The sequence below is a fragment of the Vanellus vanellus genome (assembly GCF_965231255.1).
Source record: "Vanellus vanellus genome assembly, chromosome: Z".
In the NCBI taxonomy this organism is placed as follows: Eukaryota; Metazoa; Chordata; class Aves; order Charadriiformes; family Charadriidae; genus Vanellus; species Vanellus vanellus.
Genome location: NC_138908.1, coordinates 33635933 through 33663223, shown reverse-complemented (window position 1 = coordinate 33663223; position 27291 = coordinate 33635933). Strand labels below are relative to the sequence as shown.

The following is a 27291-nucleotide window of genomic DNA, read 5'->3' as shown; positions in this document are numbered from 1 at the left end:
AACTCTGGGGATCTATCTGCCAGGCCCTGTTCAGTCCTTGTAACAACCTAAAGAGGACAGCTGTGGAGACTTGACAGCTTTGATCAGATCTGTGCTGCAAATTGTGCGCTTTCAGTTCCTGAAAAGTCAGAAGAGCAAAGGGTGATCATTCAGAGCAGACTCAACCCTTCCCTGTTCAGTTCCTGTGATACACAATTTCACTTACCAAACCTCTCCAGAGCATCAGCCATGGCCTGGTTTTTCACCATGTCAATGAGTCCCCGCCCCAGGCAGAAGTGGGGGAAGATGAGGAAGACAGACTTCAGGATGTCATTGATGTTGTTCAGCTTCTGTTAGTACAAAATCAAGCGCTAGTGAGCCATATGAGCAGAAAGCCACCACCTTCCAAGCGTGACCCATGTTGTGATTGACCCCTCCCTCCCCCAACACTGCAACCCCACAGAGTTTAGGACTAGAAATGCTCTCCCAAGAACCAGTGCCAAGGCTCTTCTGAAGAGTCAGTGTTGTTGCATTGATCAAGATGCTATAAATACAAGCAAAATGCATCAAAGGAGAGATTCCTTCAAACGCTTACAGTCTAAAAGGCAGTGTCTGCAAATGATGACACAGAGAAAGGCTAGAGGTTGAAGAGACAGGAAAGCACAGACTGGTTATCTCAGTGGCTCCCTATCTCATATTTGAAGGCTCCAATCCTTTTTCTTTCTTGTCTTCCAGTTGGTTTAGCTCACAGATTGGACTGACAACAGCCTGAGGAGAGATCCCTGTTCTGCCAGGTACTTATCCTCATGCATGTATAGGTTTTTACTGAGCTAAAACAAGCCTTGTAACAAAAGGGACCACCATCAAAGATTGCTTCCTTATGCCCACAGGCAGTGGTACAATCAACAGGTAACCCACAGGGTGTCCTCAACCTCCTCCCACAAGGACCACTTCACATCAGTGTGGGTCAAATGGGGCCTGCTAAGGCATCCTGTGTTGCATACAGGTATGAGGGGAACTTGCACCTTCCCTAGTAGGCATCTGGCTTTGGAAAATCTGAAGTGAGGTGTGGAAGTTGCTAATACAGTTAGAGAGGTATCTACCACAGGAGGCAAAACTGAGAGCAACTAAATGCTTGAGTGCTTAAAATGGCCTGTAGTAGACAGATACTGCCCCTTATGAAGTACATACAAGAAATTCCATTTGGACATAAGAAATTATTTTTTTACCCTAAGGGTGATTAAGAAGTGGAAAAGGTTGCCTAGAGAGACTATGGAGCCTCCATCCCTGGAAATGTTAAAAACACGGCCCTGAGCAACCTGCTCTAGCTGACCCTGCTCAAAGCTTGGACTAGACTATCGCAGGAGGTCCCTTCCCACCTCAACTATTCTGTGACCATTGCTGAAGTGAGCTTTAACCATTTTATCAGAACCTCTGCAGTAGCTAATCAGTACAGGCCGGGGCCTAGCCCTTCTGGAGAACTGGCTGCTAAAGGCAACATGGCACCAACATGGAACTAGATATAGCAGTGCAAGACAGTGAGGAGCTTCTGGAGAAACATACGTTGTTGGTGAAGAGCTCCAGGACAAAGGTGGCCACACTACCATTGATGCCAATGAAGAGGTTCACACTGGTCAGCACAACATATGCTGTGCTGGGAATTTTGAACACGAAGGAGGCTGGATACATGAGAGGGGTGATGGACCACCTGGCAAAAGGAAAGGCAGCAACATCAGGTAAGCACCATCCAAGTCTAAGAGCGTTCCCAGTCATCCTTCTGATGAGAAATTCCTTACCCATAGAGAAACAGAAGGAGAGCCAGCACAGGCAAGTTGGAGGAGGATACATAGGACTTCTGCTGGAAGCAGATGAAGATGATGATGACTAGTGTGGCTGGAACAATGTAGTTGCACTGGAAGGTGAAAAATATGGCTTTAGATTTGTTTCCAGATGAAAAAAATAATGAAAGATGTCTTTCTGCTCTGAACCAATCATTTTCAAAATCCTTCAGTGCTCCCAAAGCTGTTTTCAATGGGAGACTCTTAGGAGCGTCACATGTGTGAACTACAATCCAGTACATACGAATTTACATTTCTTGGTCCCTCTAGAAGTAGTTAATAGACTCTCAGAGGTTCTGGACACCACAGGTTGAAAAACCTACTTTGAACAGAGCAGAACAAGGGGCTACACAAGCAAAAATTTTGGGGCAGATGACATAATAAATGCTGATGATTGAGGTTATGGTTGCCCTCCCATCCTCTGTTCAGTGTTCCTTGTCCCACTGAGGTGAACCACTGCCTTAAGAAAGTAAGCACAAGAGTCCTAAGCACAGCTGTTATTCACTGAATTAATGTGGTGTCCACAGGCCTAAACTGCACTTTGCACTTCAGTGCAACGGACACACTGCAAACAGAATGGAGGACAGTTTAGCACAGTCACAAAGCCTTTACCATATCCCAGACAAAGTTGGCCAGCCAGTAGATCACAGGCTTCACACCACTGATGAACTGCAAGTGCTTAGCCTTGCTGACACGTTCCTGGATAAGGAAGACCACAAAGCTGGCAGGAACAAAGGACATGGCAAAGATCACACAGATGGAGACTAGGACATCCACAGAGGTTGTCATCCTGGACAAAAAAAAAAAAAAAAAAAAAAAACAAACACAAAGAAAGCAAAGTGTTTGTATACTGGTACTGGCTCCTTTGAGATAAAATGAGGCGGTTCATGCAGGGCAGCACAGAAACTGTTTCTCCTTCTAACTGTCCCTGTTTTGCAGGTAAAGTATGACCACATCAGGCTGTCTTAATTAACTGCATGGTTTTTCTCCAGCCATAACAAAGGGAACATACACAGCCTGTTGGCATCTCAAGGACAGAACCACAACCTGGAGATTGGTTGGAAACTTCAGCATAATAGACGGCTTTCTGCCTTCCTTAACACCACCATGTGTTTCCCACTTAATGCATTTCTTGGGCTTGTTGGGGGTTTTGTCTTTTTTTGTGTGTTGTTTTAAAGTTCAGAGGAATCTGACTGTCATCTGCACTGCTCTAAGATTTGAAGGATGTATCTGCAGACAGCATGAGTCCTGACTTTGGCTGTAGTAGTAACTGACTAGTCAAATGTCTCACTGCAGTAAGCCCTGTGCAGTAGTGTGTGCCCCTCAGGTTAAGACAGTGGGCAAAACTGAACAGGATCTATTAAGAGTTCCTAGTCAAATGGTGGCACCTTGGGACTAAAGAATGACTGTATTCATGGTGAGCCATGTTTCTGGATGTGGCTGAGAGGAACTTCCCAAGCAGCAGAAGGTCTGGATACACTGGTTCTTAGAAACTGCAGCTTCCAGGGACTAAGACATAATAAGCTTGCACAGCAGTGCTCTTTAACTGCAAGTACTCAACAGCACATGTTGCCGTCTGCCCAAACCACACAAAATAAGGCCAGCACATTAAGGCCTAAATGCTACAGGCCACCAGGTGTCCATCAGTGAGGCTTAACCCTCCTAGGCTGCCTGTTTCCAGTAGTCATTAGCTGATGAGCCCAAACCCAACCATGTTCACATCAGGACTTACAAAGCCACTTCAGAGAGCTGTTGCTTGGTGAGGTTGAGTGGGTGATTGAAGGCAGTGATCCCATAAGCACTAGGGTTTTTGCCCTGTTGCAGGTTGGCCCGAAGGATGGCATTGTTGATTACATTCAGGAAGGAGGCAATAGCATGCCAGCCCTTGTTGTTGAACCACACCTGCAAGAGACCACATCAGCATCAGAAAGGCACCAGGCACATCAGCTACCCAACATGCTCCTGAGCCCTGCATAACATCCCTTCTTCTATTGAGGACACATAATTTCGTTCCGCATCCTTCCAGCTAGTTTGCTCAGGCTAATTTACCTTCACATTGTTCTTTGTATCCAGGCCTTTCATGAAACTTGACAAGCTGTTCAGAAACCGATCTCCAGAACTCCCCTGCAAACAGCAAAGAGACAGTTACTTCCCCTCTGAGAGTACCTTTATTCATGTCCTGGAGTCTAGGGTGGTGGTGGGGGGTGTCACACTGTTTTTCACAGCTCTGACAGTCTTCTTTCCATTCTGCAGCTGGTATCTGCCAAGCCTGAGGTGGTAAGAAAGCTGAGAAACTGCAGCTTTCCTCCCCCTTTTCCTTTCTGCAGTCCCACCAGTAAGAGGTCAGCCTCAGGCCTGCTTTTTTCCAGCAATAAGTATTAACCGACCTTCAGAGGCATTGCAGCCCACAGGCAGTCTCAGAAGAAAGCAGTGGCCCAAATTCTCTTCTAAGCCAAGGCAGACTCAGCACAGGAGAGTGAAACTGAGGTTTTGAAGGAGATGGCAACCGCTTATTAATTCCCCGAGACAGCCTGCCCTGTCCTGCCACAAAATGCTCAAAAGCGTCTGTAATCCCTACTGGCTTGAAACTGGTGTTGGCCAGAACCCACATCAGCAATGTGGGCTGCGTAAGCCTCATCTGAGTGTGTTCCCAAGCCTTTTGCTGCCAGACACCAGCCTAGGAGACCCCAGCTCAGAGGCAATGGGAAGAAGCCACTGGACACAGGTAACGTACATATGATCCTCATTTTATGGCTTCCAAGTCATGTCCCAAGTAACAGGACTCTGATGTTAGTGCATCCTGGGTTTATGCAGGAGAGCTGCTCACCTGTGCTAGCTCCAAGATTTTCTTCACCTGTTTAATGGCATCAGTGACTTCATGGCTTGGAGGAAGCATGAGAGAACTGCTGGCTCCCAAGGAAAAGCCGCCATACCTGTAAGTTCAGACAGAAAGTGATGCTAAGATCTGACTACTCACTGACCTCCAGAAAATGATACTCCTCCTCCCTTCCCAGATGTTTCCTCTTCCTACACTATATCCAAGGTAAGTGTGTCCACTCTTACATGAAGGGATGACTTCGATCTTCCTACACTGCTGCTTAGTCATGATGTCTCCCGCTCCTTGTTTCTGGGGTTAAATACCCATCTTATGACTGCTCAGTGTGCTGTTCCATTTAAAGAATGCACTATCCTCTGCTGCCAGTGCAGGCAAAGAAAAGCATCTGCCAGGATAGAGTATCAGTAGGCTGGTCCTGCAAATCTTTTCAAGCTAATACTGCTCTCCACATAAGGCAGGCATGCTTTTCAGTGATGTGGGTTGCCTCAGTTTATTCTTAAATATGCTCCCCCAACATTTTGCAGTTAACAGTCATATAAAACATGCTGCAAAGCAGGGTGGATCTGTCCTGCTTAATGCAATGCTTAAGGGTTAGTAGACACACACAAGCCAGAGAAAAGGCAGTAACTCACCTGAACTCATTCACCCAGATCTTATTCTTTAAGCTGTAGAGACAGAAAAGAAAACCAGTGTATAATATGTAGAACAAGAGGAGAGACAGACCTACCAGTGCTGCAGACACATGGCCAGAGAGAAGAGTGCAATAGCCTCTCACATCTGACATATGTCCCACCACTCCTCTTCGGTGTAATCCTTAAGGTTAGTGCCCAGACTTTCCCCATACTCTGCCTACAAGGCTCAGGATACCCCCTTCAGAGCTGCCACAGAATCACTGATAAAGCAGAAACATCACTTGAGCTGTGGATCAGGACAGTGAGGAGCTAAATGTGTCTGGCCCACTGCTGAAGAGTTTGGGTTGCCCAGGCCTATTCACCTGATCTGTGCGGCATCTCCAATACAACAAGCAGCATTTGGTGAGGAGAAAAGAGAGAGGGTGTGTTCAATAGCTACCTTTTCCCAATGATCTGCGCATAGGTCTTCACTAGATAGTCTGATATATTGCGGCCTGTCAGATTCTGGAGGATGTCAGCAGTGTCTTGCTCACGCTGGCATCACCAAGGAAAAAAAAGATAAACACCCATCAGAAAACGCAGATGCAGAGTCGAACAAACTGTGTGCAGTGCTGCATGCAGGAATCACACCCAGCCACTCTGCTCTCCAGGAGCACCCCTCACTGCATTACCACTGAGCTCCCTCCTACCTGTGGCGGTGGCAGCCCGCCTGCACCAGGGGGGCACACAGGCAGCATCTTCTTGATCTTCTCATTGCTGCACTCGCAAGATGGGGAAGGGTTCTCCATGCTCCAGTTGCCTTTCAAGAAGATATCCAGGACTGAGTCTGGGACTGAAGCGGTGGTCCATTCCCTCTGCCCCACAGTGCAAGGAGTGTCTCTGTGTCAGGAAAGAGGTAACACAAATGCAGTTTTTAAAACAACTATGATTGCCTTTGCTTACAGGCCATTTAAGTAACAGACACCACAGTCCCCAGAAGAGGCAGGCTGTTTTTCAGAGGAGCCTGACCTCACTGAGCCTAACAGCTCAGAGCAACAGACCAGGCTCTGCGGCTTTTAACAGATCCCAGTGCCCAGGAGATCAAGAAGGATGGCTAACACTGAGTAGTGCTTTATTTCAGTCAGTCCCAGCACACACAGCATACAGAGTTCAGGGAGCATCTGGACAATGCTCTTAGCTATATGGTTTAGTTTTAAGTAGTCCTGAAAGCAGCAGGGAGTTGGATTCGATCATTTTTGGTTGTCTCCCAACTTAAGACAGTCTATGATCTAAGATCATGGCAGACAGTCATTTCTTGGATGACTTGGATTCCTGCTTTTGGGAGCACCAGAATGCTGCTCTTCCCCAAGGCAGCATCAGTGGGCAGCCTCCTCCCCATGCCCCATGGGTAGAGTAACCCAGCTCCTGTGTTTGTTTTTGAGGATACAGCTTAATTTCCACCACTGGCCAGCACACAGGGGCCCTTGTCCCCTCCCCATCATCCTGTAAACATGAGCTGCAGTTCTTCCAGGCTTGAGACGCACCATCCCAGGCTCTGTATACCCCTTTTGCACTCACAGCCTGGATCTTCAGTTATGTGCCCAAGGCCATAGAGCAAGTCAGTGGCAGAGTTAGGAAACAACATGCTGTCTGGGTCTCCACTCTTTCTGCTGGTGTTCGTGGCTGTGCAAACCTAGGTTTTAGCGCAGCTAGAAACAGAGGGTCGTGCAATAGTAATAGCTACAGTCAACAACATACAGCAACATGACTAGGTCCTTTTACATGCTCAGGACCAAACAGTAATTTGAAGGAGATACTACTGTCTCCTCTCTACCTCTGTCAGTAAGGACCTGCACCCAAACCTCACTCCCTCAATGTGCTGAGGGGCTGGGAACTCTCTAAGAGGTCCTAAGCAGAAAAAAAATGCATGTAATTGCAACTCTTTTGGCTTAAATCCTGCTCATGGCTATTCCTGAAGCTGGTTAAACATACTGGGTGACCAGAAGTCAGGGCTGGGCTTCCTCTTCCCGGCCTGGAGTTATACTTACGGGATGGAGTGTCCCTGCATACAGCGTGTCCCAAACCCAGGCTTATTGAGAAGGGCATCCAAAAGCCTCTGAGTGCCTGCATCTTCTGGAGCATCATTGCTATGGGTACAGCAGAGAAACACGATCAGGTCAGTGGGATAACAGGCACACAGCAAAAGCAGCAACAGAGCTCAGGAAAAGGATATGGGTGGAGATTTCCCCTTGGAGAATATTTGGCCTAGGAGCACACACACTCCAGGTCTTTCTGCACAGTATTAGTAGAGTCATAGCACCATTCAGAAATGGATATCTCTTTGCCAGTAGTTAGAGTTGGCCTTTAAAGGTCCAAAAATAAAATACCAGGACTCTTAAAATATGCTTCCAAGCTAAGCACAGAAAACAAATTTAAACAGCCTGCTAAGGAACTCAGTAACTCATGTTTGCAGAGAACAGAATCGTAGGATTTAGCACCATTTCTAGGCCACAAGAAACATACCTAATAAAAGTGTACTGTTCATCATACATCCAGGGTTGTAATTCCAGGCTGGGATACTTCCCAAAGGGAGGAACGATCAGGCTGAACATGAGAGCAATACACACAAAAACAGCTGGCAGCACAATCTGAAATTGCAAGGGAAGAGCAAACCCTTTTAAAAATGAGTGTTCCTAGAGCCATCAGGAACTACATGTGAGTCACTTAATGGATCAGAACTTTTTCAAAGTTTCCCAGGAAAACCAAGGCTATTTAGACTAAGGTATTGCTAGACACCAAGATAATACCTGTCCCAGCATTCAATTAGGGCACTCACTTTGGATGCAGAGGATTCAGCCTGCAAATGCTGCTCTCAAGGCAAAATTTGGATTTGTACCTCAGTTGCATCCTTGCTGTGCAAGAATACTGTAACCACTTGGCTACCATGTAACTCCTTTCACTTGCACAGGCTCCCATTTGCTCAGATGTGCAGTGAAGACCAGTTTTCATTATCTGGATTCCCTTGAAGTTTTCTGCCCACCTTTAACTTTGAATATAATGTATGGTCTAGAGCTGTCCCTGCTGAGGGACCCTGCACGTTAGTTGCTCTCACCTGAGCAAAGAAGCCCTTCCGGCTTCTCTTGGCAATAAGCAGCCTCTTCCACAACAGAGCCATGAACTGCTGCTGGGTGAGCTTCCAGCCCTTCATCTGGTAGGAGCCTTTCCCATCCATGCCACTGAGAAGGTCTGTCTCTCTGGATTCTGCTAGCAAGAAGAAATGACCCTCACTCAAAAGCTTACAGAGATGTTCTCTGGGCAATTCTGTGTTGGAGACACAGGGTGATAGCTGGAGCAGCTACTCTCACTCACGAAGAAAAAAAAAAAACACACCACAAAAACAGAGAGCAGCAAGGAAAGATAGCAACAGAAATTCACATAAATGCATTTTCACCCTTATCCCTCTGAGCCTTGATGGGAGGATTGAGCAGGCTGTGTATACTGCACCGCCCACTATTCCTAAAGACAAATAAACTACCACTCCTTTGGCAGTGTCAGCCTTATGATCTGCAGCGTACATAACACAAGAGCGTCCAAAAGAAGGAAACAGGCTTGAGCCCCAGCAATACCTGGATCTATGTCTGAATCATTAGGATCAAATGCATCATCTTCTGTGAATGGACGAAGGCAGCTCTGTCTGTCTCCAAACACACGCCTGTTCCTTCTGGCTGGCAATGTCCCATCTGAAAATAACGTAGTATTGATTACTTGAGCTGCTTCAGGTAATGTCCAATTAGCCCCAGAAAGACCAAAACAATATCATTTTCATTTTACATATATTCCATGTGCAAACTGAGGAGATGATCTGGAGTGACGCCAGTGCACGTGACATTTGTAGAGTGGCAGTCTTGGTTTTACATGTTTTATGCACCACTGTGTGCTGTCCTAGAAACTTCTTCCAGTGCACTAGACATTTTTCATTTAGCCACAAATGGCAGGGCTGCTCTTACTGTAAGAAAATTTTCACTTAATATGCATATGACTCCAAGTGCAACTTGCTAGCGCTAGTTTACCAAGAAATGCTGGCACGAGCACTTAGTGCAGTGAGCTGCTCTCAGAAGGAGAAACTCATTTGGTCCCTACTATGGTCTGACCCTGTCAAGAGCTTTTCCTATTCCTCGGAGTAGACAATAGTGTCAGTCAAGTAATTCATGATCCACTCAAACACTAAGAAACTCTCCGCTATTACAAAATAAACATGCTGCCACTGAATCAACAGAAGTTTAACAGTATATAGAAACATGCGTGAAGTATACTAAGAATAGCTATTTTAGGTCATTAAAAATATTAGCACAGCAGAGTTCCAGTTCAGTCTGAAACAGGGCCTGTCACACCTTGGCATGTGTCACTGTATAGCTGGACATGCTGCCATACACAAAGGTCACCCACCTGCCCAAGGCTGGTGAGACTAGGAACACTCCTTGTCTGATGATACCCACTAGACCCTTTATTCCCCTAGGAGCTAAGCCCTCCACTGACACGTTACTCCTGAAATATCTAGGCTTGGTCAGCCTTGTACTTAAACAGCACAAATACCATACAAAAGGGTACCTCCCTGTGAAGTGCCCTTCAACACTACAGGAGACAACTATACCCACCTGAGGTTTCTGCATCCACACCGCTATCATCAGCCACTTTCAGGAAGATCTGAGAAGCAATGAGAAGTGTCAGTGAAAATTTGAAGAGCAGCAATACTGTGGGGCTGCTTTGAAAGATACCATAAGAGAGCACAAGACTGACAGATGCATCATGAGAACAGCGGATACAGGGTTTATCCCCTGAGTGATGGGGACATGGATTTTGTGGCTTCTCTCCAGATTCCAAGAGCTAGCCTGTAGCCACGTACCAGCCCTTCCCCCTTTCCAATATCAGTTCTCAGTGCATCTCAAACACAAGCTCTTTCCAATGTCTCAGATACTAAGACCTAGTTACTAAATTTGGGGAATCGCATCTTCCTCCTAGTCTGACAGTACTTGCACTCCTGTTCATGCTTGAATAGGCACCTTTGTGGAGCTTATCCCACAGACTCTCCCAAACAAGAAAAAAAACATTTTCAAATTGCATATAGTAGCTAAGCCCTTCACAGCTGTGGGAGGACCTATGGGGCAACATCACTAAGTGACAACACCATTTCAAGTTCCCTTGTTATTTAAAACAAACAAACAAAAAAAAGGTATTTCACATAAACAAAGGATGAAGTGCCTGACACTTCTGTGATAAAAGAAAGGCAGACTTGTCAGTTGGAACACAGCCACAAGGAACAAACCCTAAAAACATCTCTGACAAGGGCATACATCTAAGTGGTTTCTGTAAAGTACAGTCTCCAGAACTGAAATGTATGTTTTCAGTTAAGTGCAGCAGAAAGCACCCCTAAAAATACCTCTAAGGTATTTACAGAGTCATTAGATGCCAAATTAGGGGCCAACCTTCATATGACATCTCAGCAAAGTGCAACTGAGTACAAAGGATCTGTCTATGCTTGCCTGTACTACATTTCAGTTTTTAATGCACGCTTCTATGAGCACACCCGTAAAGGGCAGAAGAAAATCCATTTTGCAGAGGAACGCAAAGCTGCCTGTTCCACAATAAATGTTTACAGGAAGAGACAAGACTCCATCTCACTCATTTCTACCGTGATTAATTTTGCCTAGTTTAAGTTAAAATAGAATTTTCAGCTCACTCACCTCCTCTAGTGTAGTTTCAGAGATGCCGTAGCTAGAAATGCCAAGATCAGAGAGACGGTCATCAATTTCATGGAACAGCTCCACGAAAGCTCCCTCTTTTGCAGCTTTGTATGGCAAGACATAGGTTAATTCATGGCCGATGTCCTCCACCAGCCTGGCCTCGGGAACATGTTTTGTAATAAGATTTGAAATTGCAGAGACATCTAGAAGAACCAAAAGGAAAAGATGGTGTTCATCTTGTTACTATTCATTATGCAAAAAGAAGAGCTCAGTCTGAGAAACTTTGAAAGGAAAGGAAGGAAAATGGGATCTCTATGGAAAGTAGCTCATTTCCATGGAAAGTCTGGTTTCTTTTTACATTTAATACAAGCTTGGATGAAAGCCTGACCGAAGCCACTCCTTACATGCAGAATTTGGGAGAGCTTTTACATGCTACTTGCAGCCCTGCAAGTCATTGATGTACAGTTCACCAGCAAACATTAGATATTGCTAGCAGGCCTAGCAGCTACGTAATCTTTGGTTATTAACTCTCAGGACAGCTTGAACCCAAAATGGCTCACTAAACAAAAATGCTCCAATCTATACGTTTTTAAAAATACCATCTCTGAATTTAATAGTTGTCTCAAGACTATAGCTACACAGGGGCACAAGGTTAAGGCATTTGTCCAAGGTCAAAGATATGTCAGCGCTGGGGTCGAACCTTACATTCTTTTCCAAGCCTCACCTATTGTCAGTGTGTCACTTTCATGGTCACTGCCAAGGCCAGCATCAGAGCTGCTCTGCGAGACACTGTCATCCTGGTCATAAAAGAGAAGACAACCATTGTTTCCTGCTGTTTAATCAAAAAGGCGCCCACAAGATGATACACTCTAGGTAACTCCAACCAAATGCTGCAACATGCTGGATACTCCACAGAGGAGACAGAAAGCAATAGTGACATACCAATGCAAAGGGCTGAAATACAAGTATGAAGTCACAGTCATAGCAGTGTTACAGAAGTGTTCACTTCATCTATATCTCTCTAATCAGCTTTGGACCACTGGCATCGAAAGATACTATAAAAGAGATGTACATACCATGCTACAGTTTAACCAGACATGATCTGGCATAGTAGCTATAAAAGCAAGTAACATTTCTTTTAAAGAATAAGGGATTTCTCTTTAAGACATTCTACCATGTAAAATCTTAGCTGCTGCTTCCCATAAGCCTAAGATTTCATGAATGAAGACTATGAGCAAGAAGGGTCAGCTGTACCTTTTTCAGATAGGACACTGTGCTGCTGCTGTTTCGGCAGGAGCTCAGAGAGGAATCCACATCCTTCTTGACCAGGGTCAAATAATAGCCTGTTCCCAGCTGGTTCTTCAGGAAGAGAGAAGAGCCAACACAGCAGAGCTTGCCATGAGAAATTATGGCAATACGGTCCCCCAGAATATCTGCCTCATCCATGTGGTGTGTGGACAGAATGATAGTGCGGCCTGGAAGAAAGCAAGGGAAGACACTGTTGGTAAGTCAACCATACCTGTGTTCCCAAGCCAAAGCCACAATCATCTGGATCTTGCCATGAAGTTGGATGGGAGGTTGACGCCACAACTCCAGGCTGCTTTGAATGAGGCTAGCAGCATGGAAGAGGTTCACAACTGCCATCGTGGGTTTATTCTGCCCACTCTCTGCAGGCCCTTGTCAAAGGCAAGGTTAATTTCGTGTCAGGAAGGTTGGTTGCAGGGACCAGAACAGGACACTGCTGCACACCAAGGATGAACTTCTGACTTTAACTGCCCTCACAACCCAGTAAGGAACTTTGTTTATGAGCTGACATGAACAGGATGAAAAAGGACAGATGAGAGATCAGAACACCCTTGTCCTGCATGCTTTTTGTTCCTTCCTCGGTGCAGGCAACAATAGATTTGCAGAAACACATTACTATTTTGAGAACAGTCATGAATCAAATTTATTTTCTTTTGCTTTCCATGACACATTCATGAGGAGTAGAGAAAAAGACCACGTACCTTGCCGATACTTAAGGAGCAACTCCCATATCCCTCTGCGAGAATAAGGATCCACCCCAGCTGTAGGCTCATCCAGAATGACAACTTTGGAGCCACCAACAAAGGCTAAGGCAACTGAGAGCTTCCTCTGCATGCCACCTGACAGGCACAAGAAGAAAGAGGTGTTCAGGCTGCTGCAGAGATTAGAAGAACAGCAATAGCTGCAGCACAGTGGATGATGAGCTCTCCAAAAGAAAGCAGAATAGCATAATGAGAAGACCAAGCACTGCTACTGTTTCAAGCCTTTAGGGTCCCATCACCTTCAGGACAGGGGATTATTCATCTGGATGGTCTTCTCTCAGTGGAGTCCAACTCTCCTCCAACTGCAGGAAACCACACACTGCAAGCCCTTCCATAAGCGAATCATACTATGTCAACGTCAGCAGTAGCAAGTAGCTAGCTTGGAGGCCTAACCATATTTGACTATCTGGAGCACAGGTCTCTAGAGACTGAGCAGCAGAAATAGGTCCCCAAGAGACACCCCTCCTGTGGCAGAGGCAGCAGCAAGGAATTATATTGCAGTCCCAATACTAAAGCCAACCTGTGGCCATCTGCTCTCCCTTCCTGACGTCAAATGCACAGTCTGTGCTGATAGTTGAGTCAGAGACAAAGGAGTATCAGTCCCTCAACTATATGGTACAGAGATACAGAAATGCTGCCACTCCTGAACAAAGGGGAAGGCTACTCCAGGATGCCAACTTAAGAAACGTAAGTCAGCATAAGAAATGCACGTATGGTTCACAAACAGCAAGGGACTTGGAGATTATGGTCTGAGCCACTCTCACCTAAACTCAAAATCCAAACATATTAGTCAGCATTTGGAGAACACATATCACACATAGCTGGACTATGTAGTGATGGAAACAAGTACAAAATACAGAAAATGAGTGACTTGTTATGGTCATTAGATAAGGCAAGATAGTGTAAGATTGTTATGTTTACTAATATCTACTTATTAGGTACTTAATAAATAACTGATTTCCTTAAGTGCTTAATTGTGTGGTAGTATATATTTAATTGGAGGATTCAACTAAGGTCTGTGATGTGAAACACAATGAGAGTTTTTCTGGTGCTGAGGAAGCAGCTGAGAAATGTAAAGCCAGCTGAACTTACCAGAGAGTTTGCTTGTCCTAGCTTTCAGTTTGTGAGGCAAACCAACATCCACTGCCATCTGCTCCATCTCCTCTTTCACCTTCTTTTCTGGCAGCCCTTTGAGACGAGCGTAGAACCAGATGTGCTCCTCCACAGTCAGCCTAGGGAACAGGAGCAGGCTCAGGGCACAGCTGAGAGCACCACACTAGGATTCATCCCTTGCATTAGGATTACAGCAGGCATGTTTGTTTGCTCAGGAAAACACCTTTTAAGGCCGAGTTTTCAGGAAGGAGCTACAGACTGGGTGTGCTCAGCTTGGGCCCTATTTCAGAGTATGGCTCTTCAGCACCTATGTAAATAATCCTCCTTTAAGGGTGCTTCACAGAGTACCCCTAACATCCCAAATCACTAGACACTGGGGAAACATTTGGCCTAGTTAAGTTTAATGGAGCAGACGTGAAAGATGAAAGCATAGGCTCTCGCTGATAATTCACAGGCATGTACAAACATGTTAATAAACAGAATGTCCTTGTACCAATCTCACACCATCCTGCTGTCTCACACCACGCACACAAACAAAGACAGGACTGTTCGAGCTGAAAGCACACTACTGTCTCCTAAGGAACCCAAACGTCTCTTGGATAACACCAGCCCCGCATCTCACAGATGCTACTCACAAGTCAAACAGCACATTGTGTTGTGGACAGACACCCAGGTTCTGCCTGATGGTGCTGAGCTCAGAGCGGATATCTTTGCCCAGGATGAAGGCTGTACCAGAGGTTGGGGGAAACAAGCCAGTCAAGATGGACCTGAAGGATAAACAATAGATAAGCAGATTTCAGCACGAGGAAATGGCTGCTGCATATGTCAGCATGAAAGAAGAGCAGGTGGAAGCCCTGGTGAACTCCCATATCAGGAAAGTAGTCTGAGAAACATCTCACTAATCGATAAAAAAAAATCAGCTCCAATGGTTTTAACAGTGATCAAAGCACACCCACATGACTCTGCTGGAAGGAAATACTTTTTTTTTTTTCTCTAAAAGCTTCTCATCCTTTCAGTCCCAACTAGTTTCCTTGCACTGGTAAGTCAGAATCACAAATGGAATTACTGAAAATGCTGTCAGCAGATTCATTTGGCACAGCCTCAAGCTGAACTACCTCCAGTTTCAGTCCCCTGTACCTGTGCATCTTCTGAGGCACCTGCACAACTAGAGTAAATCAGCAGAGCAAATTTCAGTGGAGCACTCTAGTTTGCACCAGCTTGCACACTGCAGTTGTACAGCTACCTCTATCATATTGACAGGAACTGCAGTATTCAGAGTCACTTCCCCCACTGTCTTAAAGCATTATTTTGTTCTTACATGGTAGTGGTTTTCCCTGCTCCATTATGTCCCAGAAAGGAGGTGATTTGTCCTTCATAGAAGTTCAGTGTGAGACCATCTACAGCAACCTTCTTGCCATCACGATAAACCTTGACCAGGTTCTGGATGGAAACACCAAGACTCAGATGCATAGGCTCTTCCTCCTTGCAGACTGGAAGAAAACAAAAGAGAGATACGATAGGTTTTAACAACAACTATGTGGGAGGTTCTAACAAACATCACTTCCCCCAGGTCTGTGGAGATCCAAGGAGAAATGACCTATATGAAGAACTGACTACATTGCTTCTGCAGGGACAGGAACGTTCCACAGAAGTTGTCCTTCAGCTCTTTTGTATCTACTGGGCTCATCTGGGAGTTGGAGATCTCTAGTGTCACCAGGGTCAGCAAAAATGGGAAGAATTCTCAACTCCATGAGGCTGGAATACCCACCTGCAATCAAGTGGGCAAAGTACCTTGGGTTTATCTGGATACACCCACCTGATAAGCATACCCAAAACTGAGACAACAAAGGGATGGCCAGCTTCACCTTAGCCATGCCAGTTCTGCTGTCCTTGGACTCTCCTTTCTAAAAGGCAGACCATAGCCTTTCTGCAGTAAAATGTTGTGTCCAGCACTTACCTTCTGAAGGCCCCTTCTGGTCAGGATGAGGGTGCTGCCTGTCCTGTGGTTTTTCGCCAAACCAATAGGACTTTGTGAAAGGAAAGTACCAGGGCCTGGGAATCCCGTACTGGCCTAAAGAGAAAAACATTACATGAGCCTGACTACATCTGTCTTTTTTTTATATTAACTTTCAGGACAAGAAGGGACATACTCCACCCCGAGTAAGCCTCTAGGTTAGGCATGACTAAGAAGAGACCTTTCTTGATGCCAGACTTTGGGGCTAAGAGACATCTCTTTCCCCAAACTTCACTTTAGGGTTAAAAGCCCTGTGCTGGAAGGTGCCAAGCAGCCACAAATGATGCTGAGACTCTCAACTCATTCCCTGCAGCAGGGTCTGTGACTTAACAGTTCAGAGAAGGGAACAGAACAGCTGAAGTGCAGCAAAGCTTCTGGGACTAGCTCAGCCATCACCACAATGGGGCACAGGCTCTGTGCTGGGCAACAGTCACTGCTATTAGCAGCAACAACCTTACTGTGATGCTCATCTGTGGTTTTCCTCCATGACCTTTTTGCAGCTCTGCTTAAAAATGGGCCCAATTTGCACCTTGGCAAATGAGGAGGGTAAAATGATCTGTTTAGAAGCATGAACTCGGAAGCACACCTCACCTGGGAAGACAGACTCAATGTACCAGGTCATGACTCCATATAGGAATGTGTCGAACAACATCATGACAGCAGATGTAGTGATGCTAAAGCCATCTTCTTCTAATGGGCTCTCAAAGAAGTTGTCCCACTGAACACCAACTCCCTGCTCTTCAAACAGTGCAAAGTACTCACAACCAAAGCCAAAGGCTACTGGAGACAGCAGGCTCTGCAAATGGGAGGCATGAACACACACTCAGTTTTTCATTACTACTTTCCAACCAGGCAGCTCAGCTGTAGCATAAGGCTAAGGTACATGGTCTGCAAGCCTTACAGGAAAAGTCAAAGGTCCCAAGGACCATAACCGTATTTGCAGAGAGTGAGTAGCAGTCTTGGTTCCAGCAAGCAACGCCTGAAGTCTCTGCTGGACCACCACCCAGAATTGTTTGTTTCCCTAGTTTCTTTCCCTTGACTTTTATGTGAGGGAAGAGATCATTACCAGCCACCCTCTCCAGACAGGTAAGAAGTGCTGTGCAGGCGAAGGGCACCTGGTTCCCTCAGCCTGCATATCTGGTGGTACAACATCACAGCGTACAGAGATCAAGACAGCTTAGTCTGGGTGAATTACTTCTACTACCAATGCCAACAAAACCCTCCCAGCAGCTCCTAGCAGGTTCAATCAACCTCTTCACCAACCCCAGCCCTGATGACTTCTTACATTGGAAAATTATCCTCCCACTGTCACCTCCCCCCCGGTTATCAGTGTCAAGCTAGAGAGCTGCTAAGTGCCATACTAGTGGAGGCCCAGTACCCAGGACAATTTCATCAAGACTCACCGCAAAGATCTTGAGTGAGAAGCTGACATAGTCCTGCCAGGCAACACACAGCACATAAGGCAGGTACAATGTGAAATAGACAATTCCCCCACAGGCAGCTGCCAGGTTGGCCCTGGAGAACACTGTGCTGATGAGGAAGCACTGGAGTATGGTCACGACACCGAAGATCGACAGGAAAACGAACACCACACTAGGGTCGCTGTAAGGCAGCAGATTCCCCATCTGGCAGGAGAACAACAGGTGCATCAGGCTTTGAAAGGGCTCTCCAAGGTGGCTCTAGTACAAGTAGGTCTGCAGCTCAAGGGAGGCTAGGCTTGCTGCAATCTACCCAACAGCCTTCCCAGAAGCAAGGCAGTACTGGAGTCACCTCTTCAAAAGCAATAAACCTACTACAGCCCCTCCTGCTGTTTTCAGCCACTCAGCCCCATTTTGTTCCAAAACCCTGCTCCCAAAAAGTTGCTGGTCAACCCACACATACTAACTCCTCCCCAGTGTGCCAGTGCAGACCAAGCAGACTCTCAAGGCTCTAGATTCTGCTACCACAGACCAAAGCAGTCAACTCACCTTAAGGATCAGCACCAGCAGGCCTGCACTCATCAGGAGAGGGATGAGGCTGCTAATGAACCAGCTTAGCCAAAGGATGCCATTGTCAAGTCCCATAATCCTCATCGTCTCCTTCAGTCGGGCTTCCTTCTCATACACAATGCCCTTAATTATCACAGCCACTGAGTAGATCCAGGCTAGAGTCATAAAGAGAGGCATGGAGCGGCTCATGACACGCAGAAATCTAAGAGAAAGAAGGAAAGGGGCCAGGAGAACAGAGTGAGAAACATCACTGCAACTTCAGGTACCGCTCCAGGGCTAGCGGAGCATGGTGACAACTAAGGCTTCACTGCACAAAGCAGATGATGTGCAGAGCATGACACAGGATCAGCACGAGGTGTCCCACCATGAGGTGAGGCCAGTGGGTCTAGAGCATACCACCACCCCGGAGTGGAAGCTGAAGTTGCAACTGTCGCTCAGTGGAAGAGTGGGTGCAAAGACCTGCCTTTCCTGGGGACTGCTCTCAACTGTCCTCCTTCCACTCTCCCATGCCCAGGTCTCTGCTTTTATCCCAGTGTTATTTTTGCCTGTATCGGGTTTGGGGATATGGTCACACCTCAGGAATGCACTCAGTATGTGAAAGTCCGGTACAGACAGTCCTCCTCCTGGGAAGGACTCTGCAAGTCATTACATATTCTACATCCTCCATGCAGGTGCCCTAATTCCAGGGATTAGGAACACTAAGGAGGCAGTAGGGACATAAACTATGCCTGAGGAGTGACAAAAGCCCATGTTTCCCAAGCCACAATCCTCCTGGGAGCTTTTGAAGCAGCCTGCATACATACATGTCATCCACATAACACGGGTAGGGCATCTGCTGCACATAAACTCCCGTCTTCTTCTCTGTTCCTGTCTGCACCCTGATGATGGCCTGTTCCACCACATCCTGAAGGTAGGCAAAGCCTCCCCAAACATAGCGCATGTCCTCAAAGGGGTCAGCACGGGGACCAGGATCCCAGTACCTGCACCAAGGGAAAAAACCTTTCTATTAGAAATCCTCATCACCGCATCCCCCATAAGAAATTGTTCATAAGGCAGGATGTTAGGACTCACCCGTCCTTGATCTTATTTGTCCTTTCCACATTATCAATGTCCATGCGTATCTTGTATTTCACATGTTGAGGGAGCTCTATGCTGTTAGGGGCTATTTCAGTGAAGACTATGCCAGCCCAGAACCTCCTTTCATCCAAAAGCTCCAAGGACTTGTTTATAAGCCTGACTTCTGTGCCCACAGGCTCCAGTTTGTCCAAATTGACACACTAGACAGGGACAGATTTCAACACATTTATGGGACACGTTACCAAACTAGAATGTACTTTGCTTACGTTTGGGAGGAAGAAAAAAGGAGAACTCTGCAATGGAAAAGATGACGGTGCTGGACTACTTTCCAATGGCTCGTGGTAGCCCAGCAAGTTGCTAGAGATCTTTTTTTCCTGCTTGATTGTCAGCTGCTAGTTAAACATATCTCAGAGAAATACCCCAGCAAAGGTATTTTCTGGACAAGAAGTTAGGTAGCATTGCAGTACTAGCTACAGGATCCCATCCAGGCATCAGTTTCCACAGAGAGATAGTCTTATTTTCTCTGTTACCAATAAGGTACAGCTGATTCAAAGTCTCTAAAAATCAGTGGAAAGACCTGAAGGCTTTGGACCAGGCACCCGACAGGCCAAGGCCTGTTTCTGTTTGCACTCATCTGCCAAGATGATCAAGTAACAAGCAGAACAAATTTCGTTATTCACTAGGTCTTCCTCAGCTTAAAGCAGCTGCTAGCTTCACCACGGTCCCAAGCTAAAACCCCAGACTGAAATACAAGCTGTTACACTGCCAAAGCAAGTAGCAGCTCTCGTCACCCAGTAGCAGCAGGGTGGGAAACCACATGCAACGGCCAAAGCAAGAGCTTCAAGAACAAGGCCTACAGTTTGGTTCTTACATCTATATTTAGGTACCTGAATAAATGGTATTTTCTAACATGCTGTGCACTTAGCCCTACTAAAGCCTGGTTGTTTACAGGAAATGGACTGAGGAACATCTACCTTCCCTTTCCAGGAATACCCCACCACATGCATGGAAACCAAGCTGTTGCCCTCCCCCAGCTCTGTGCCCACACTAGCCGGATCTCACCTCCATGAAGCGGGAGATGGTCTGGATAGCTCGGTCTGTCTCATTGAAGGCATCCACCCAGGTGTACACTGAGCCATTTTCTGTCTCAAAGTCCTCCGGATGGTTTGACAGGAAACGGGCAATATCCTCCACTGTCCAGTTGGAAGCTGGCAAGTGCAGGTCCCAGAGAGCCTTGCCTTTCAGCAGCGTCTGTAGATGTTTTGTTTCAAAGCAGAAATAGTTGTCAAGAACTAACGTTAGATCTCCTGTCTCATCATGAAAACGAGTACTACCGGGCAAAGTACTCTTAAAAAGGTGCAGGGAGAGGCCCTCTGCCATACTGAGAAGATCAGCATGGTAGGGTACTCCCTCTTACCCTCCCATTGCAAAGGATTTGCCTCCCTTTTGTGTAGCTACACCACTGGGTGTGCTTTGCAGGCTCCGTGTCGTGCCACCCCTCTCCCATGGAGAGGGCAGCAGAGAGCCACGAACAGATGCAAACCCCGCAGATGCAAATCAGGTCTTGCACCAGCAAAGGAGGGAAGAGGGAGGTGCTCGTTCAGGAGAGACTCAGTTGGACCATGCTGGTTGCCAAGCTCTGCTCACCTCTCCTGAACAAACCTCTGCTCCCGGCTGGGATGGAGAAAGGCTGTGGAGTGGCCGAAGGCTGAACTGTCACAGCGCTGAGCAGAAATACCAGCACCAGAGGCTGGGTAGCTTTTCTTATGTATTTTGCTACTGCACCATCAGGGCTGGCTGAAGCAGCCTTGTACAGCCATGATGTCCTGTCTCTCTGTTCTCCTATCTGGGACAGTGCTTTTTTCACCTGGTTGAACTGCTAGCTTTCTGAGGATGGGCTGCTGCCCCACTAGGTGTATGCAAAACGCCCCACACAAGCACAATCCAGGTAGAAGCACCTGGCATTGAAGCAGAAACCAGTCCTCTGGGCAGACAATACAAAGGCAGGCAGGAGGGGAGCATTAATTGTAAAGGACACAGTTGAACTGATGTAGGGAAGAAACAAAAGCCTGCATGAGAGAAAACTAAAACCCCTAACCGATGAAAACAGGAAATGGATTTTCTGCCAGAACAAAGAATGGATAGGAGAGGTGAGGAGCTTCCTCATGCTCTGCTGTTACCAGCAAGCCAGAAAGTTAGGGTCACACAGTTACAAAAACAGCATTGCTAACTGGGAAAACAGAAAGGGTGAAGCTGGCAAAGGAGAACATGCGAAAGGGAAATCTGAGCGATCAGGGACCACGAGCACTGCACTCTCTTCGCATTCGGTCTCTCATGGTTTGCTTGTGCTGCCATCCCCAGCTGGAAGGGCACCATGCCCGCAGGGAAGGGGCTCAGTCTCCTCACATTCAGTGGCAACATTAAAGCTCCTTAACCTCAGGGCCACATGTTGTCCTCCCTGAAGTTAGCACCCACATTAGCATCAAGCTGGAAGTGCCAGAGATGGACAAGCAAAGCACTTTCTTCTTCTTCAGCAGAAAGCAATATGCCAATCAGACTGAACAACCCAGAGAGCTGCGAGGTGATCACCCAGCAGCATGGCAGCCTCAGTGGCTAAAAAACAGCAAAAGACCAAACTCCCCCTTGAAAAGAGCCACAAACAGGTAACTCTGTTTCAGCCTATTCATGTACAAGTGACCCGTGTTGCATCTCTAAACTGAATGGGATGCTGCCCGGGAGCTGCCCAGGAATTGCAAGTGAAGTACTCCCGCTTGTGTGAACTGCAACAGGCAACAACAAATGAACCCCTGCTACTGCACCAACAGAGGAGGAGACCAGGCTGCTGGGAAGATCAAGAATTAACTACCAGAGCCAGCACGGTTAACAAGAAACATAAAATACAAACCCAGGAAAGCCCAGGGCTCATTTAAAATAAAAATAAAAAGCACACAACTAAAAACCAATATCCAAACCTTGACTTTCTGTCTGCATTCTCTGCAGCAAATGGTTCAATTTACAGTTGGTGGCCCTGATTCTTAGCTCCTTTATGCCAACATTTACAGAATTAACATTCATAAAGCCAACAGAGGCACAGGAGTGATAAAAATGATGTCTCTGACACTCTAGCATGTCATGTTGATGGGGAAGCGCAACAGGGCACAGACTATTCAGCACAGCAATACATTGAACTTCAAGGCTTAAAAGACCTGGGGAGCTCTTTGTATAACAGTTGTACTGTGACACCCAACCAGCTGCCTTGCAGAGACAGCAAGAAAAACTACTAGACAACTGTTTGTCCATTGCACGATGCCAGTTCTACATCACTGTGCTACCAAAGACACCAGCACCGGGTGCAGAGATCCACCCCTCAAATTTGCACCTGTGGGAAGCAACAGTGAACTATGCCTCAAATCAGGACAGCCACTTAAGCAGATAATGCCCCAGTAAGGCAGGTCTAACACCTGGCATAATGCTCCAGGGAGCCAACAGGCTAGCAGAAAGCATGTCAAATCTGAACAAGACTCCCAGCCCCTTCTTCATGGTCTGGTATGCATGGCACATTATGAAGCAATCATCACAAGGTGATGTTTGCTCTTCTCCCATACTTCTCACAAGTATTACTAAATTAACCATACCATGTGACTCCAAATTAAGTTTTTACACGATTTGTGCCAATTACTGCCAGGCATCTAGGTTCTGCTCTAGCATGACAACCATTCAATTCTTACTGTACCCAATGGGACCCGAGGCCACCTGACACCTTCCAGGATCTGATCTAGGTATGACTGCTCACTTTGCTGCTATCGTGAGAGCACTGTTGCAGAGAAGTGATCAGCACAGGGAGCTGAACATGTCACCAACCCCACAGGTCCCCAGTTTACAAAAACACCCCAAGCCAAGTATTCATACCGCATCAGGGCAACACTAGAAGAAAAAGCCCATTTCCTCACAGAGACAAATTAGAAACGGGTGTTAAACATGCACTGCTCCTGTTTGCAGCAGGTTGTTACATGAAGGAGGGAATGCCAAGCATAATGCAAGACTGGTACAATCACAACGTGTTTTCAAGAAGGGGTCTTATCCATATGATTTATCTTCCCAGCTCAGCACTGAAGCACCATCTAAAATAAGTATTTCATCACTTATTACAGAAGACAACAATGGTGGTTCTGGCAAGGACAACATACTGACCCGAATGAGATCCATTTCCTGACTACTTTCCATAAACGTCCAAATCTTCGGGCTTATCTCCTCCCACATCCCCCCGAGGTCACGAAACACACCCAGCTCCTGGAACGTCCTGTTCACCTGTCGGCAAAGAGGAGAGGAAGGTTATTTCCAAAGGCTGGCAGATCCACTTCAGGCTAAGAGGGTGCATTGACCTGTCAAGCAAAGTATTAAGAGTTGCTTATATTCAAACAGCAGCTCAGCTTCTGCAAGGACCAGAATAGGGAAAATCAAGCACGCTTGGAAGGAAAACAACAACAGGGAGTGTGGATGCCTGTGGCTGAGCACTGCCTTTCAAGGCTTGGTGGCAAACGAGCCTTGGAGATGAAGGGCACAGAGGCAGCCCCTCCCCATGTGCTAGAAGAATCTTGCTGAGAGAACTTGGAGAATCAGAGAGCACATTAGGTAAACCACAATAGGAAATGATTAAAGATCCGCTGACCAGCCTGCAGTGGAGGAGAGGAAGGACACCTGAGGGCTTATGAAGGTCTTCCCCACTCCCATACCCCACATCAGAGATGCAAAGTCTGTGGATAATCAAAAGGCACCAACAGGAAAGCTTCCAGCCAAGTCTAGAAAAAGAGTTCAGCCTGGCCTTTTCTCCTTGAGCCTTCAACAGCGAATGCATGGGAGGTGAGAGAATAGGGAGGCTGTGCTTTGCAGGCAATCCTTTCTAGGCTTGTGTTTGGACCCAATTTAACACAGAGCAGCTAAGCTGCAAAGCCAGAGGACATATTTCATTCTACATATCAGAGGATAGGGCTAGAGTTACCTCAGTCATGACCTTCCTTATGGCTGGTGTGTCTGGAGTGTACAAGATCTTCCCAATCAGCAAGGGTTTCAAAGCCCTCCAGATAATCCTGGAAAGCGGGCTGGATTCCAGGTTCTTCATCAGCTCATTGCAGTAGGGTGCTGAGGAGGAGAGGACAAGGCTGAGTGGCTGAACAGCCCAGTGACAACTGCAGAAGGCATATGCCCCACTTGTGTGGGCTTTAAAGGACAGTCACAGCTGAAAGCACAGCATTTGTGAGATAACAAAAACCCTCCTCTACTGCAAACCTCTACAAAAAACCCTTTTCAGTCTAAGCCTCCACAGTCTGCCCAGCAAACGTGGAGCACCCAGGTAGCCTCCAGCATTAAGAGCCACACTGCCAGTTCTGATCCCACAACCCCCCTGCACAGCACGACCAAAATTTGTCCAGAAAGTGACAGATTTCCAAAGGCTGCACATGACTGTGCTCCCTCTCTCCCTGAAGAAAGTCCACTGTGGATTCTACACAAGGCCTTTGGGAATCCATTGCATGGTGATATCCTCTCTGACCTTAAGGCATGTGCAGGTGGCAGCATGGACATGACTTTCTGAAACAGCAGAAGGTATGCTGTCCCTCAGGACCACCTGCTTTCATATGTGGGAGTTCAGGAAACACTAGCAATGACTACCATGAAGCAGATGGTTATGCTTACTTGTAGAGTTATCATAGAAGTTAGTTACATCGTCTTCAGTGCTGTTGCCTCCAAACAGTGCTTTGTAATTGTTATCCTCATACCAGTTGAGGGATTTAATTTTGAGCCCTCCACCTTCAGGATGGCCACACACAATGCGTGACACAGCCTGGTAGATCTGCGTAGAGGAGTTTGAGGCATTCACATTGGTCAGGAACATCACCTCTTGCCTCATGTCACTCCAGCTCTTCATGCTCAGCAGCTGGAGGGGGAGGTGGGAGAAGAGAGTGGAAGCAGAGTTAGGAACAGGATTAGCAAAAGGAGATGATCTTGCCACTTTCCTTCAAAGCACACATCTCTTTTTGAACTGATGAGAATCCCTTTGAACACAACATCAACAGTAAAGACCAGAGAAAGCACATTTACCCTCACCACAGTGGGAGAACATGGAGGGAAGCCTTTTCTGTGCTCGCACAAGGAACATGCCTTTGCCAAGCTCTTTACTCTTCAGTTTTCTTCTCCAGTGCTGTGGGTGGTTTCTACCCTCTCTGCCCTCTCACATGGAAGCTGTTTCTCTTCCGGTTGCACAACAACTCGCATTCCAGAGGACCCCCCCCCCCCAAACACACACACACACCAGGCAGGGTGGGGTGCACTGAGTCAGGAGAGGGAGTAAGGAACAAGACAAAGCGAGTGCAGCTCATGGGACACAGACTGGATGAGCTGCAGGCCCCAACAGTGTCACCTGGCACAATTCCACCAAGATCAGCAAGCCTCCACTGATTTACACCAGGCAGCCAATTTGACCTTCTAGATAGGTATTGCTTGTCCCTGCACCGGCACTTCACTGCCCTGTTGTCAACACGATTCCCATAAAAACCCTGAAAACAAGCCCAGCTGCAGCCTGAACAGCATGAGCTGTTCACACAGCCAGCCACAGCAAGGAGCCTTCTCCTGTCCAGCAGTCCTGACACCAGCCTCAAGGTGACAAGGCACAACTATCAGGCACAATTGGTACCTCCAGACTCATTTTTCCTGGCATAAACATCTACCTGCAATACGTCATGAATAAAAGCACCAGGCACTCAGCCCGAGACGCTCACTGTGTTAATGTTGCCATACCCAGAGGCATGGCCAAGCTCACTACAAAAGAAAAAGCAACGCACCTCCACGAGCACTGGTTTCACGCTACACTGGAGCATTGCTCTCAGACTCCCTGTCTAGAGATGTAAGAACATCAGCAGAGACGTGTCCCTACAGTCTGGAAGTCTGTTTATCTCAGAAACCTCTGTGGTGGTGACAATAAGTGGATGTTAGGAAAAAATTAAGCAAGGGCAAGAATATAGGATACTTCCCCCAAGTAACCTTCCAGCTTCCATCTGTTTTCAGCTCAGGGAACTTCTATTTCCTAATCCTTGATGAATTTCTTCCATGGTAAACTCCTAGAGTTTTGAACATACACGAGTATTTAACATCCAGCTCATCACTGGAAAGAACCTTTTCTCCCCTCTCCTTAACTTGGCTATGGTTAGCTCCAATCATTGCCATGTTTTTTGCACTGGAAGAGATGGTGAATGTTCAATCCCTATCTCTTTTTTTCTGGGCCACCCAACTCTATAGACCTCTGTCATATCCCCAACTCAACTCTTTTCCAAGCTGACAAGTCCCAGCCTACTCCCTTGTTCCTTGTGAGAAAGTCATTCCACTTATAAATGCTCTAATTGCCCTTCTCTGAACTTTTTCCACTGCTGCTACCCCTTTTTGCAAAGGAAGGGCCTAGATCTGTATTTTGTATTGAAGAGGAGGGCAATCCACAGTTTTATATAGTGTCATGGTAACATCTTGCAGCTGGTTCTCTATACCTTTTAAAATATTTTCTAGCATTCGATCCAATTTCTTGACTGTTACCGAAATATCAGGCGACATTAACTTGGATGTTCTTGCTGGGCTGCACAGAACAGCAACATGCACTAATAAGGGCAAGCAGAGCTGCTGAGACACCTATTTGTAACTGCTCATCAGCTGCATCTCAGAAACAGCTTTAGATGCTGTGGCCCAACTGCCCTGTTTTCAGAGACAATAACAGAGTCAGTCAAAGACCATCTGCCAGATTTGCTCACTGTGTATTGATTTTTGCCACCTTTGTTTAAATAAAATGCAGATAATCGAAGTCTAGGACAGCTGGCTGGCAAAGCCAGCCAGCAACAACGCAGAAAACGACGGTGTGCTGGAACAATTCAATCCACATTCAGTCAAGGAAAGCACACCCGAGAGTCTCTGGCCTTACCCTGGGAGGCAAACCTGACCCTTTGTGTTCATCTGTACCACTGTGCATGCTTTAGCTATGCCAACATCTGG

The 27291-nt window shown here is 46.6% G+C and overlaps 1 protein-coding gene across 1 annotated transcript in view; it reads right to left on the bottom strand.

Moving 5' to 3' along the window:
* The window catches only part of ABCA1 (ATP binding cassette subfamily A member 1), a 99223-nt gene that overhangs the window by 8570 nt on the left and 63362 nt on the right, over window positions 1–27291 (bottom strand). Inside the window, exons 9-40 of the mRNA XM_082497233.1 lie at window positions 24955–25195; window positions 24263–24402; window positions 23455–23571; window positions 20326–20514; window positions 19258–19463; window positions 18990–19166; window positions 18166–18388; window positions 17602–17823; window positions 16785–16994; window positions 16142–16250; window positions 15503–15674; window positions 14820–14951; window positions 14164–14303; window positions 13012–13149; window positions 12260–12480; window positions 11730–11802; window positions 11006–11208; window positions 9920–9968; window positions 8891–9004; window positions 8377–8525; window positions 7788–7912; window positions 7313–7411; window positions 5975–6164; window positions 5725–5819; window positions 5286–5318; window positions 4645–4750; window positions 3867–3941; window positions 3550–3719; window positions 2430–2607; window positions 1776–1891; window positions 1543–1687; window positions 206–329 (exon numbers count right to left, since the gene is read on the bottom strand). Coding sequence (XP_082353359.1) covers window positions 206–329; window positions 1543–1687; window positions 1776–1891; window positions 2430–2607; window positions 3550–3719; window positions 3867–3941; window positions 4645–4750; window positions 5286–5318; window positions 5725–5819; window positions 5975–6164; window positions 7313–7411; window positions 7788–7912; window positions 8377–8525; window positions 8891–9004; window positions 9920–9968; window positions 11006–11208; window positions 11730–11802; window positions 12260–12480; window positions 13012–13149; window positions 14164–14303; window positions 14820–14951; window positions 15503–15674; window positions 16142–16250; window positions 16785–16994; window positions 17602–17823; window positions 18166–18388; window positions 18990–19166; window positions 19258–19463; window positions 20326–20514; window positions 23455–23571; window positions 24263–24402; window positions 24955–25195 — 4681 coding nt within the window. The remainder of the gene's footprint in view (window positions 1–205; window positions 330–1542; window positions 1688–1775; window positions 1892–2429; window positions 2608–3549; window positions 3720–3866; window positions 3942–4644; window positions 4751–5285; window positions 5319–5724; window positions 5820–5974; window positions 6165–7312; window positions 7412–7787; window positions 7913–8376; window positions 8526–8890; window positions 9005–9919; window positions 9969–11005; window positions 11209–11729; window positions 11803–12259; window positions 12481–13011; window positions 13150–14163; window positions 14304–14819; window positions 14952–15502; window positions 15675–16141; window positions 16251–16784; window positions 16995–17601; window positions 17824–18165; window positions 18389–18989; window positions 19167–19257; window positions 19464–20325; window positions 20515–23454; window positions 23572–24262; window positions 24403–24954; window positions 25196–27291) is intronic.